General features: G+C 37.2%; 1 protein-coding gene across 1 annotated transcript in view; it reads left to right on the forward strand.

Moving 5' to 3' along the window:
- The window catches only part of LOC124171029 (heterogeneous nuclear ribonucleoprotein Q-like), a 147,962-nt gene that overhangs the window by 28,062 nt on the left and 104,673 nt on the right, over window positions 1-15,227 (forward strand). Inside the window, exon 5 of the mRNA XM_046550168.1 lies at window positions 927-1,103. Within this exon, the coding sequence (XP_046406124.1) occupies window positions 927-1,103 (177 nt within the window). The remainder of the gene's footprint in view (window positions 1-926; window positions 1,104-15,227) is intronic.

Below are 15,227 nucleotides of genomic sequence, written 5' to 3' on the forward strand. Positions count from 1 at the left end.
ACTTACACCAAGACTCCTTAATCTCTGTAATTGCTAGCGATCATTTTAGAAATGAAGTTAATGGAATTCTCAGTCTCAAATTTATGTGGTAAACTGTCGTTCAATAAATAAGTAGTTAATTTTGGTGAAAATATTGGGGCAGTAGCATTTGCGAATGCTTGATCTTCTTTTGTTCCTCGGGCGGCAGAAAGCAGACGGCAGCATACCCGCACGTCCGTGAGTAGCGTGAATAGGAAGCATTTGATGGAACACACCATGGCCAAAAAAACACCAAACACGTCTAAGCGATAAAATAAAAATAAAGGAGTAATATGAGGTATATTGGCTATTATTTGCACCACCTCCGGTAAAGCGACAATACGCTATAGCGAGTGTTTATTGGTGCACCGTGGGGTGTCGTTTTATCGAGGTTGCACTGTATGTTGTAATGAACTTACTGTTGGTAAGAATACGTTAATGAATGGAAGGCCAAAATATGAAGTGTTGTCAGTAGTATTCTCAGGGCCATGCTGATCGGGAATGTTTAGCATTAAAATGCAATCACTTCACTGGTATGCTAACTTCCTTCGTACTGCTGATCAGATAATAAAATATCTTCCCCAACTGTTGTCAGCGGCTGTTCCTTGGTACTCATCATTTTTAAAATCATGCGTCATCCTGTCACAGTACTGTTAAAACGTGATTATCATCAGAACTGCTACAATAGAGGCTACTTTCCACATATCAAACCAAAATCAGACCGAAAAGTATTCCACAGATCAAATAATAAAAAATTATTAACCGAGGACTGGCTGTGTTCTTATGTTTTGTTTTTTGTATTATCCTTTTTGGGGGAAGAAAAATGCTTAAAAGGCTGATTCATCCTCTTAAGAGGTGCATGGAGAACATTTGTACATGTGAGTGATGAATATTCTGTGATTTTATAGGTATTCTGTGGGAAGATTCCCCGTGATATGTATGAAGATGAGCTAATCCCCCTTTTTGAAAACTGTGGGAAAATATGGGACTTGAGGTTGATGATGGATCCCATGACTGGACTCAACCGTGGTTATGCCTTCATCACGTTTACTGGAAAGGAAGCTGCGCAACAGGCTGTTAGAGAGGTAAAGACTCGGAATTACTTTGTTCAAATTTTCATAACATTTTACATTGCATTTTGTAAATAATTTAACATGTTTTTGTTTTTTTTTTTGTTTCAATTTTATTTTGTCATCATGATATTTCACCCTTACGCTATGTTTGCATTGAATGTATTTTTATGGTATTGCAAGTAGATTATTTCATCAAGGTTAAATTTTGAAATTTCTGTGGCAAGTTAATTATTGATTGTGATTTTTGCTGGCCTTCCAAATTTGTTGTTTCATTTTACTTAATGGTTTTTTTTCCTGGGCCACCAAGTTTGAAAGCTTTTTGCTACAGAGCTAGAAAGTTTGAGTTGTTGGTATTACCGTATTTACCCAAAACTGAGGTTAGGTCTTCTTCATATGCAGTGCACGTGAAAAAAATTGTGTTGCAAGCTGTATATGAAGTAAAATCACGGATCAGCATGTATGTTATTTTGTGTGTTGGGATTTCAAACCTGATAGGTGGTGAAATTTGCCTGGAGTTATATTGGTTAAATACCAATATAAATTCATGTGGTGGAAAGTGGATATTGTCATGAGAGTAACGACTATATTTTATTTAATTTGATCAAATGCTTATATGCTTAATTTCTTGGATGCACTGGGATTGCTCTTTTATAGGTTATGTTTTCCAGCAATATCTTTTAGAGTTCAGGAATTTTTCTACCACTCTGTGCTAACATTCTTGGTTTGAGCTGAGAAGCTGGGTCTTGTGTAGCCTTTGTGGACATTTAATCTTGAATTGAAAATTTAACCTCCACAGTATTTCTGTCAAGTATGAAAACTATGTTTTTGAAGTTAAGTTTGCACCATGTATTCCTGCATTTTCATTCACATCATTTTGTGTACTAGTTAGAGAACTAATGATTTAAGAAGTGCACATTTTTAATGCCTTCATTAAGCTGCCTTATGTGATTTAAATATAATAATTGCATCTTAGTGAAAAGACTGTTCACGAAGTATTTCAGGCTTTCCCGGATCATGCTCATGAAGGGCTCAGGTAACTTTGTTAGAAAATTGATCTATCTCCAACGTTTCGATAACTAATTGCAGGGTCATCCTCGGGGACTGAGTGTTGTGCCTAGAATGTCTGGCATTATATACTTAAGGTCTCCTCCTGCCATGGAATCTGCCTTGGTTTGGACCTTTCCTGACCAATCCTGTTCGAGATCAGGCTCAAGCAAAGTGTGGAGACTGATTGATCAGCAAAGGTCCAAGCAGAGGCAGGCTTCACACTTGGAGGAGACCTATAGTATATAAGGCCAGACATTCTAAGCACAACTATCAGTCTGTGAGGATGACAACACAGTTGTCAAAATGTCAGAGGAAATGGATCAATTACCCGGGAGTTACCCCAGAGACCTTCAGAATACAGTTACTGGCTTTCTAAGAAACAATTGTTGCTACAATGTGGTTAATTTATATCTGGTGATGGTTGGAGTGACAAAATATCACCTATTCAGTGACATAGGAGAAAATTTTTTCTATCCCCTTTCAATTGCCATTAGTTAGTGCTTCTATCTGTAGTCTTGTCCCCTATGCTTATTTCATGAGAGTTTTTAGTTTGGCAAGTGTGAAAAATCTTCAATTTGTCTAAGGTGCACTTAAAATATTCTTGATTTTTCTATTGTAACAAGAAAATTTTCTCTCTTCCTAGTCATGTTTCATTTATAGGGTTAAATGGCTGTCTGAACCAGTATTTTATCAGAATATTTAGAGATATTCTCTCATAAAGAGAATTTTGTTTTTCGAAGGTAAAAAAATGCATGTGCTATTGCTGAGAGGAGAAAATCATTGTGTTATCTAGTGTCTTACCATTCAAACAAAATCAGTTGTGTCAGTTCAATATTCATATGCATGTATGCTAATTCTCCGGAATCTTGATGCGGTACCATTACAGAAAAATCCTGAAAATTTGCACACTTATTACTGTATGTATCTAAGGCACAAAATCAATTACAGTTTCTTTTTTCCTTGACCGATGTATTGACCTTAAGGGCTGCAGTACATAGCAAGAAATGACTCTTTCAATGATAATTGCTAATTATAGTTACTCATAAAGTACCAGTAGTAGGAGAATACTTCTAACTCAAGTTAACCATTACAAACAGCAATGAAAATCATGGGTATTAAGTTTTGATGCACATTGCTATCATTTACTCCTTTTGCTTTACTTCTTGCTGGATAAATTATTAATTTTGCAATCCCATAGTGATATAGCATTAATGTGCAAAAAATTGGTCGGGTAGTGTTATGCCCAATAGGCGACTCACCTTTTGCAGCCCCGATGACAGCGACGGTGTTATGTCATTAGTCAGGCACCGTTAATGAGTGAATAGAGTGGGAGGGGATACTAGTCACCCATATTTGTGAATGATAGAATGCTAAATAAAACAAAACACTTCCCAGTAAAATAAATTAAACATGGAAATTACAGAGCAATGTATTAGATCTGCTGTTATCATCTCCAAAGAACGGGAAGCATGAGTGAAATATTCTGCGGTTGAAACTTAATGTATCTTTGATGAAGGCACCAGGAAGTTGACCTGGGATTCTGGACAGTAACACTGTATCACTTGAAAATTTTTAATAATTGAAATAATAGCATTTCATCAAAATTTGAGATGATGGTATATCGAACTCCTAATTAGTTGGGCTAATGATATGAAGAGGTGGTACGAATAATCCGAAAAGATGGGTAATTCAAACTTCTTCTTAAATTTCTTGTAATGTTCACAATTGATGTAAATCAAACAATTTATTATTACCTCTGCTCATATTCTGTTATTTTTATTGCTTCCCTTACTCATTGAGTGCTTTCTTCACTTGACCGTGATCTTTGTAGTGGCAATAATGTCGTTGTACTTGTGTTCCTACTGCTCCATATACTTCAGCATAATGTCTATGCAGTCAAGTGCTTGAATGTGACTCAAGCAATCTCTACTTCCTTTGTCTCTGCTTCCACTTCCCCCACTGCCGTACTTCTACAAATGCCTTCCTTTCTAGTTTGACCTTCACAGGTCGTGGCGTAAACATGCCTGAGTTCAATAAAATCTCCAGTTCCCTTGGCAGTATTCAACCACATGCAAGGCCACAACAATAATTGTACTTTTTTGTGATATGAAAAATACACTTTGTTACACAAAAATATTGATCGTTGATAAAAATTTTCTTAATTTAGGACTGAAATACCATTGAAGATTTTTGTAAAATTAATCGAGGGGAATACACAGGAAATTGTATGCCTGGTGTAGACTTCAATTAAAATGTCATAAAATAAAAATCATAGTGATTTTCCTTTGTATATTATATTTTTTACAAAGATCACAGAAAATTTCAAAATTACAGCATTTTCATGTGGGATGCCTCATGTGACTATCACATCTGACATGCTTCATCAACTGCCAATACAGCATGTTCATTCACTAGTATTTTGCTCAATTACATACTATCTTTTAATTTGTCAGTTTTTCATGGTCAGGTAATACTTGTTCTTTTGCTAGGACAGTTTTCCTAAGTATAATTCATTTGAATTTTATATTAATGTGAATATTGCCTATTTTATTATTTGTAGCAATTACTAAATGATCTCATATAAACTTCAAAGTAAACTATAAGTCATCAATATAGACAAGTGTAGGGTTATTTTATGGCCTAAAGTGGTGTTATTTTACCCTGCAATCTGTGTTATTATAAGGATGTCATAGTGGATGTTAATTTAAGGTCATTCTTGTATCAGGCCAGCCTATTTCCTCTGCATTCCACAAACAATCGGCAAGGATAAATTTAAGCAAAAAAACCTGCATTACACCCCCATGCCTTGCTTAGGGCAGTTTCAATTAGCACAATTTCCATACAACATAAATTCTTTTGTTGAGGGAACATCCCAATGCTGCTTAGCCTAATCAAATAACCTTATCATTCTCTTGATAAATGGTGAACTTGAGCTACTATCATTTTATGCACATTAATAGCTTTGCTTACCTCAAATCTTATTCTTTGTTTACACATTCGTCAAAATCCATTGCTTTGCAATGGCTAAAACATTATTCGTCATTAGGTCCGGGTAGCCGACCTGCAAAGTCATTTATCTCATCTCCTTTACTGAATGACATTACTTAATTAAGATCATTAATTAATTTTACTTCCACGGAGAGGGTCTACCTTAAAGCGTTCAAGGTCATCAGTATTCAGGGGGAGAAATGGAGCGATGGCAGGGTTGCGTATGAATAGCATCAACACGTAGAAGGGCCTGAAAGAGAGTCTCCAACACTGGCTTCTTTCTCTCCCTTCTGTCTTAGGCTGTGTTGAGTCCTAGGAATACAGTGCGGCAGTTGTGGAGCGGTAGAGGGTGACTTTGATAAAGAAATATGGAGTAAAAAACAAGTGAACAATGGTAAAAAAAAAAAGGAATGCATCCCTTGCACTAAGTGAGGCATAGTAGGCTGGATGCATGCCCTTTTTAGTTTTCAAGAAAATTACATGAATGAGAGGTAAGTCAGGCTCCCAAGTTTAATTGAAGTAAAAAATTTGAAGGGGATTGAAGCCTACTGCGTTATGCTAAGAAGTTACATCATTCATCAATTTTCATCACTATTCATGGACATCACTATTCATTTTGTTTGAATTCATATTCAAATAGCTCTGTTAATGAGAAATTTCATAATTCAATGAATTAACTGAACAAATCATTGTGGGAGGCATACCGTTTAGTAGTCATCCACAAGTGCAACGTTAGGGGTTGACCTTTACTTGAAATTACTTTTTTAACGGTTTTTATAGCACAACTGGCCAACGTACATCACCCCTGTTGGAAGTGGAAGGGGGGGTCATTGAGCTGTAGGGAAGGATAAATCTGGAGAATGGGAGAAATGATGAAAGTGATTCTGCTTCGAGGAAAAAAACTAATAGGTTACTTCGTGGATATCTTTTTAAGCACTGAATATCCTCCCACCCCCTACTCATTAGAAAACATTCAATGAACTGCCTGCTTCGATGCTTTCCTTTTCAGTACCTTATCGTTTTGAATCATTCTTAAAGTGGAAAGTATTAGAAGATGATATGTGTTTATTAGTGCTCTTCCAGCATTTGGGTTAACCAATTTATTGTAGCTCTGGGAAGAATTACATGTCGCTAAACATGTTTTCTATAGGAGTAGTTGATGAAGTGCTAAGTGAGTGACAATAGTTTGATAAGTCATTGCAGTTGGAATAGTATTGGACAGATTATAATAGACCACTTTATTACTAATTTAGAATAATAGGTTTATCATGTCTCTTTGTAACCTTTTTCTCATTTTCCCATTAGCAGCTAATTTGCATGGAGATGGAATAATGCTACTAATTTTTTTTTAGAATTGACAAAATTTGAAAAAGTATTTGACCGAAGAAGGCATAACCCTGACATCATTTATAGTTTGTTAAATGAGTTGATAATGGTTTAAAAATCATAGTATAGGCTTAAACTATGTCATAATTGCATTGCTTTTTGACTGTTTTTGTTATTGTTTCAAAGTTAAATAGTTTTTTAATTTATGGCTATTATAAGTAGAGAAAAATTTATGATTCATGGATGAATGAAAAAACAAAATGAGGAAAACATATTCACAAACCGATGGATTCATGGAACGAATGGATTTCACGAATGTTTTGGATGGTATTGCTGTCAAGTGATAAATGGTCTCAAATGAAAATGCTGGAAATTGAGATCTCATAAATCTGTTTAGGGATTAGTAAGATTCCACACATTGTTCACTCTTTTATGTATTGAATTGTTATTGAATTTGTAGCCTTTTGTCACTGGGTGCATGCCGGTATTTGCTAATGGTAGTGAAAGGTTAATAGATTGAATTTGTCTTCCTAATCTCGTGATAGGTTCATGCGTTGCCAAGATATCCATTCAGAAAAACCTTATTATAGATCAATCGTAATATTTAATTGATAAAATTGTAAGCCATGTACAGAATATTTGTTAGACAGCACAAATCCAACTTCTGCAAATATTCTATGAAAAATGGGTGGTATAGTCCATTTTACAGCTTGGATGAAAACAAAAGCTGATATTGTGGTAACGGTGCCCTCTGGAGTGTTCAACACCTTAAAGTGTGAAAATTCTATTCTATTCTAGGGAATAAATCATTTGCCTTTACCAGGATTAGAACCCTGATCTGAATTCATGCCAGGTGTTCTATCATCTGCGCTGCCAGATTGCCATTATTAGTTTAATTAATTACAGCATACTCCCGATTATCCGGGTTAATGATGGGGAGAGGCAGCACGAATAATCAGAAAACACAAATAATCCAAACTTTCACTCCAATATCATTTAATTTTCATAATTCATATAAATCAAACGATTTAATATTATTTATGCTCATTGGCTGTTATTTATATTGCTTTCCGGAATCATTAAGAGCTTAGTTTTCCTGACAGCAATCTTTTTGGTGGCGAAAACGTGATTGTACTTGCATTTCTATTTCTCTATTTAACACCTGGTTTCCGAAAACCACGTGACCGTGTGTGCAAGATCACGCACTCAGAAAGGTAGTTTGCAGAAATGCTTCGAAACCACTGTGCAGAGATGGAAACTACTCTGACAGGCACTAGGCCGCGTAGTCGCCTCTCTCACAAGTTGCCCGGGATGCAACTGCTGCAGGATGCGGATCCGTGATCACTGAGCACAATCGCGGACCGTGATGCTAGCAAAACAGGAACACGGAACTCCCGTGAAGGCAACGGGCACGCAATCACGCCATCGTGCAGCAGTGGTTATAGGAAACTAGGACTTATGGAAAATTGTGTACACAGGCGAGTGCCCGATTATGAGTCATGCTATCTCTACTTTCACTTCCCTCGCTGACTTCACTTCTACTATTCCCTTCCTCTTCAGTTTAACCTTGACTCGTCGCGGTGCCCGAGTATGATGAAATATCCGTTTCCCATGGGCCGTATTCAACTGGATGCGAAGCCATGGCAATACTTGTGAATATGCGATATGAAATAGGTATGCAGTTGAAGATCATTAATAACATTTTCCCTAATTCACGATTGGTTAAACATTAAAGAATCTTTCAAAAATAATAAAGAGTTTTTTCCTGTGGCTGATCGTCAATGTCCGCGGATCGTCAACGTGGCAGACGTCCAAGTAGACTCATTCCTTGTCAGGAAGTAAATAAAATAATTCCATTTTACGAAGGGAATTCTAATAGAAATAATAAATCCGGTATAGCCTAGCATTAAAATGCAAATATCCAGGTCCTTTTTTATCATTTTTATTTTTTTATAGATCCCGGAAAACATCGGAAAAGCGTAAAACTCGTGCATGGGTAAGCCGCAACACGGATAAACCGCAGCCGGATAATCGGGAGTCTGCTGTACATGCTCTGTTATTGCTACCAGATTATTAGTGGCTGATCTATTAGTTACAAACCCATCACTCTTGCTCAGTAGATGCCTAACTTTGAAATTTAAATGCTCATAAATACAGTGGAAGCCCAGTTTAGCGAGTACGGCATTTTACGATAATCGCATTTTAGAGAGTCTTTTTAGCGAGGTCAAAAAGTTCCTTCCATGGTGCAACCTCTGTATTACGATACATATTTCTCGAGGGTGATGCATGTCTGAGCAAGCATTAAGTATTGTTTTGTATTATCTGTTTATTAAACTAAAAATACAAGATGGTTGTCAGATCTACAACACTTAAAGCCAGTTATCTCCAAGCATTTATGCGATTCACGGCCTTGAGTATACTCTGCAAGCTCCCTTTTTATGTTCTTATTTTCTTAGGCTCAGTTATCAATGGAAGGGGTATGGGAGGAAGATGACAGTGGGAGAGGGAGTTAGATCTTTCCCCCATCCTCTTTGGCTGGCTTCGTTGGTGTAATAATGCACTATGTCTTAATTGCGGGAACTTGCATTGTGGTGAAACCCCCTCCATCTTTTCCCATGTTAGGTATAGAATGGGAAGCATAGCATTGTTGTATACACCAGCAATGTATATTTCGATATTTTATTTATGCATAGGAATTAGGGATGAGTCGATTCCAAATGTTGATTCTCGATTCCACCGATTCTCGGGCACGGAGTCGGAATCGAGAATCAATCGCCTAAAGTCGATTCCGATTCCATCGATTGCAGGAAGGTAAATGTTTTGAGCATAGGCTATAAGCTTGGGGCATAAAGGCCGCCACACGCCTAAGTGGCCACAGTGTCAGCTTTGCCCGCGCGGAGGAAATGCCCGGCACGCGGGTGCTGCGACGAACATACCTAAGCGGCCTCGGAAACATGAAAATGTTGGCCGGAGCAACAAACCGACGAACCCTGAAATGGCATGTGTTCATGAGCAACTCTCAGAGAAAAAAATTGGAAACCATGGGATCGGGAAGCAATGCATGCGTTTTTTGTTCTTTTATTAACCGCTGGTCATGGCAAATCAAATTATTGCGATTATGAATCACCATTGGAGAATTCATTTGGACCACCAATTTTTAAGTATAATAGATCGAAATATATATTTTTTATTTTCGAGTGATATTTGGAGTCTAATGATAATAATAACGTGCAGAGAGTGAGTATTCCTGTGAAAATGTTTTTTATAAATATGCACAGAGAACAGGTTTTTTTATACAACTTTTTTTCATAGACTAACACGCACCTGTGTCAATAATAAAAATTTATACACATTTGCATTTGTATAGCCCAGTTTCATCAATGCAACCCTTGAGAAAGTTAATATACTTGCTTGGCATAAGCCGCCGCGGCCTCCGGGCGGACTCGACAGCTTGCGTTCGGCCGCCACCGCGCACCCAGGCTGCTGTGCTATGTATGGATGCAATGAACGCTACATTATTGTTTAGCCTCGGCATCCGAACGACGATGTAGCCACCGCAGCTATTGTTATCTTATTCCATTCAATGCTTAACCTTTTTCCTACGAAGGATGTATATGTACGCGTGGTCGTTTCCTGACCTGGTCGTTCCCTGGAGAGGAAAGCCGTATATTTACATGTGAGATTTTCCTGGCCAGGAGAATGAAAGCCGTATATATACATTTTCTAGCTCTCCTTTGTCCCGGGACCCAACACTGCGGGGTTTAGGATTTACCCTCAGAATCCGGGAGCAGGTACCCGGACCCCTTGTCTTTTATAACCCCTCTTAGCGGTAAGGGACAGCGGTCATACAATTGTTTATCGAGTGAGTTTTCGAAATAAATATTTGTTCATTTCTCAAGAAAAATAAGCTAAGAATTGAATTATTTGTCTTTTGAGCAGCGTTTACAATTTTTAAACAAAATTCTTCAATAAATATTAGCTTATATCTCGAGTTATGTATAAACATCAACATGGAAATTGTTGCTGCATTAAATGCGTTAATATTGACCTTAGGACTTAGTTTAAAATTTGACAATGGTCAGAAAAAAATTAGGAATTCAATTCAAAGTCTGCAATTTACGTGCAGGCGACAGTTATCCATATGCTAAATTCATATAAGCAATACATAAGTTGACCGCGAATCAATGCCGCAGGTATGGTCGTAAACCTGGAAAGGTGGGAGCACAACTACTCTTTGAGTCCGAGATAATGAGGAGTGGCAGGGGGGAGGGGTCGATAAAGGTTCCGTGAGACCCTTCTTTACGAATGTCCTCTAAAAATGCTCCGTACCACGAGAAAGTATAGTCTCTTGGGGCTCAGTACAGCGGTCATGCTAAGACGAAAACTCTGTTGTCTCGAAAGGGTTAAATTTTAATGACAGCAATGCTACAGATAAATCAATATCCCACCTGTTAGAAGGAATAAGAATCGATGGAATCGGTATCGAGAATCTTGAAGGATTTGGAATCGGAATCGAAAAAAGGAAATCGACTCATCCATAACAGGAATGTAGTGCGATCAAGACATCATCAGCTATTGCCATGTAGGGAAATCACAATTATTACCAAGATGGTAAAATAACAATCAGCTTTAGATTAGCGAGCGAGGGCTCAGCACCGCTGATTAATGAACTGTAAAAAAGTAGTAAAATCAGAATTACTTTGCTGATAGCAGAAATTCTCTTCTTAGTGACCAATCATAGTGAATCTTCATAATCTCTTCTTCGTACTCTCTAAAATTCTGCATGATTCAAAGTTTCACATCATATCAGCGAAACTGTGGTGCACTTCTGCCCAATCCCTTATATTTGTTTAAATGAATGGCTTAACTTACAAGGAGAGTGTCACAAAACTGTGTCTCAGATTGAAATCAAAATTTGTAGTGTTGTAGTCCATTGGGAGCTATGCACGAATCACCCCCATATGGGGTTATATAATCAATAGTTAAAAAAAAACAAAAGTTAAACATTTACAGGGCTAATAAATTCCCTTAGAAATGGGCTGAAAATAAGAAAGAGATGTAGCCTAGTTTTGGTGTGGGACTCCTCTTGACGTGGCCATGACATTTCTTTGTTTGGAAAGTGAGAATATTTTATCTCTAGGGAACAATATCATGTGACATCCATGGTAAATTAGATATCGTGGATTCAATTTAACATCATGTGAATGGCTAAATGAATGGATTTTGATCAAAGGAAATTTATCTGCTTCAATTTGTTGAAAAAGTAGTATGACAATAGAAGTTCAGACAATTGAACCACAGTCTAAGACTTCAAATGGGTTACAATGAGAAAAATTACTGCATGTTCACAGTAAAATGATGATCGTTGAAAGGCATAAAATCCATCTGGAGTCTAGTGGTGGTTGACTCCAACAGCATAACACCGACGAAAATGCCTAACTTAAGAGGCGCGACATAATCCAAGTGGATTGCTGTATCGCTCATACTTTCTTATGCGGTACTTTTAAATCCTACCCTACTTTCTTTATACAAACACCAAAGGGGTAAATAAAAATTGATAAGATTTGTGAAAGATAGAAAAATATACAGACTCTCCCACAGGTCGTGTGCCTTTTTTTAACTCTAATTTTAGTAACTTTGCGTCAAGCAATATTCATAAAAGCTGGCATAATTAATGGGGAAAAGCCCTCTTAAGTTTTGTTGAGTGTAAGCAAAATTTCACAAGTTTGACATTTTGACCTTAATATAGGTCCAAACCAAAAATTTGAATTTGCCTTATGGGGCTTCAATGTTAAAAAAATGGAGACAGAAAAAAGTTTGAATTTCATTGACCAAGATGTCATTTCTTAGGTTATTGGACACGAGAAAACCGAAAATAACACTTTTATGTATGAAAATTCAACCGTTGACCCAGTAAGGTCGCAGGAAATGTTAATAGAGTGGCAAAAGAATAGCATACCAACAAATGTGTCGATCCATGGGTTTTAAAGGGTGCCCAAGTCAGTGTTGTTTACTAATAACGTATTATCCACTAATTGGCCTCCAAGGTCAATATGGATGTCATAGGTCATAGAGGTCTGGCTATCGTGACAGCCAACTTGTGGGACCATAGGTTTTAAAGGGTGCCAAAGTCGGTTTTGCAGTTCATAGATCTGTATTGTTGATCTTTCGACCCCCAAAGGTCATAATGGGTGTGAAAGGTCATTAAGTTAATCTACGGGCCTTCATGACAACCAATCTGTCGAACCATAGGTTTTAACGAGTGCCCAAGTCCGTTTTGCAGTTCGTGGTTCCATATTGCTGATTTTTTGACCTCCGAAGGTCATAAAGGTGGTCAAAGGTCATAGAGGTATGTTTTAAAACATATTAGCGGAACTAATGTCCCCAACCAAAGGTTTTGAAGGGTGATCAAGTGAGTGGCGTGGTACACATATCCATAGTCTTTTCCAACATTTGGATATGTGTACTATGCCACTCACTTGGTCAACCTTCAAAACCTTTGGCTTACCTTAATTACCATTATCAGCAAAAGCTCAAGATCTGTAATATGTGGCCCAGACCATCTGACCCTGGTGCTGTAAACAGACTAAATACAAGCTCAAATTGAAGTACAACCAGTACAATAAATTATGCACATTGTGACAACATTGAAAAAGTAAAATGCATAATTTTTAGGCAGGAACTATGCAATTATCATCATCAAATAATGGGTGCCATATGAAACGTACACTGCTTTCAATACTTCAGGATTCTGGCGGTGGTTATTTCTTGTAGAAGGTTTTGTTACTGAAATTTACTAAGATTTCAAATTTACTGAATTTTCTTGGAAGATGATGAATTTGTTAGCTATGTGGCTTATGTTTAATATTAACTTAAATTACCTCTATGGAAGCACTATTTCAATTTCTTCAAACACACTTAGTGTGGCACTGGTTGCACAATGAGGCTAAGTAGGCATAAAAGTATGGGTTTTGAACATTCCAGTATGTATGATGCTGGCAATAACCTTTGAAGATGTAATATTTGTCTGTGAGAGTACTTGTTATAATATGATGAAGAAATCCATGTGCAAGGGTAATTCGAGCGAAACCGATGAATATGAAGTTGAAGAAAGGAGCATCCGCCGTACATGAAGTGAAAAAAACTACATTATCTGACTGTAAAAGCGATTGGAAATCCCACTCCAAGTACTGGTGTCAGCCTTAGATGTTAGTTGGAAATTAAAAGAAGTCATGTAATGGTAGCAGAATTGTGCAAAGTTGAGATCCTCTGCAATTTAATGAATGTATCAACAAAGTATTGACAATATTCCCACATTCTCAATAAATCAATGGAAAATTCTTTATCGATACAATCACCTCATTAAAAAAAGCAGTCATATCTATTTTGTTGGGGTCCCCCCAGACTTCACTCCACTTTATCCTGCTGGTATCGAAGGTCTTCACTGATTGGCTGACTTTTTAATGGACAAATGATCTATTTCTTCAGTGGGACCAAGGTACAATTGTCCCTGGTTGATGAATTTGCATCTTTGCAAGCCGAAGGTGTCAAGACTGTAAGTTGAGGTGTTGCACATCATTTGTATGAAAAGTTTTGCTACCCATGTGATGTGTTACTTGTGTTATTTCACTCTATTTTAGTTTTTTTAATGCCTATGAATGATTGACCCTGACTGAAGTGCAGTTATAGATTCCTTAATTTTTCAATAACAGTAATTCTTATTTTGAATTTTAATTACAATTATACATGCTTATCTATCCATTTAAGCCATACTGATCGGTTATGTAAAACCACTTGGTAAAGGTTTTAGATATTGGTAATTTTTGTCTCCATAATCATGGAAAAAGTCAACATCAATGTATACATACCTAGTTATGGAAAGCTTTGGATAAATAAGGCAGTTGCAGAATAGGAGTAATATGTTCATCCCCGTGTATCCCAATTAACAGGAATGTGCTGTATTTTTGGTTACTACAATTCCCGTCCTATGTGAGTTCCCCTCAATTTTTTACTTACTCTAAGATTGTAAGTGACCAGAAAATAATTGTTGAAATCCATTATTGTAGATGTCTCTTATGCACTTATTCATTTCAAACTTAGAGTACAGTCCTTAAAATTTACATTTCCTGAAAATAATGCTACCGCGGCTTCATTCAGTTTCATTAATGGCATAAGCTGAGTGGCAGTGGAAAAGATGGAAGACAGACACTTCAATTTCACCTAAGCGGAGAGCAGGTAAGGTGCAGACTGTTGGCTAGATGCTTTTGCATTCACCCATGTTCCTCTCGGTCTGCCCCATGAGAACCAAGCTCAAAGCCTTTCCTGTCCTCTACACATGCTACTGTAAAACATGCAGAATTAACATCAAACAGTTGTATTTGGAGCAATATCCACGGTCAGCCGTAAAATGGGCGACCAATGATTATTCTCAACATATTTTATGTGCATCACACTTAAGAGATATGCCTTGTAATTTGGGTGTGTAATATAGCAGGGACTGTGGCATCGCTATAACCATGTTTCGTCATGTTAATCGTAGGGCTATAATAGTAAATTGCCAATCTATTACAAAAATAACATGGATCTTGTCATGCATCATATGTAGAGAAATCTCTTTTGTTACTCTTTCTTAAAGTTATTGTTTATCTGATATTCTTTCATCTCATCACATTGTCTTTGTGGGAATGTTGTTGTATACTTGTCGTTGCAGTCACTTTTGGCATTGTGGAGCACAGAATTTTAGGAAGGTCTATTTTCAAGAAACTTGTTGTTAGG

This window comes from Ischnura elegans, chromosome X, assembly GCF_921293095.1.
Source record: "Ischnura elegans chromosome X, ioIscEleg1.1, whole genome shotgun sequence".
NCBI classification, from domain to species: Eukaryota; Metazoa; Arthropoda; class Insecta; order Odonata; family Coenagrionidae; genus Ischnura; species Ischnura elegans.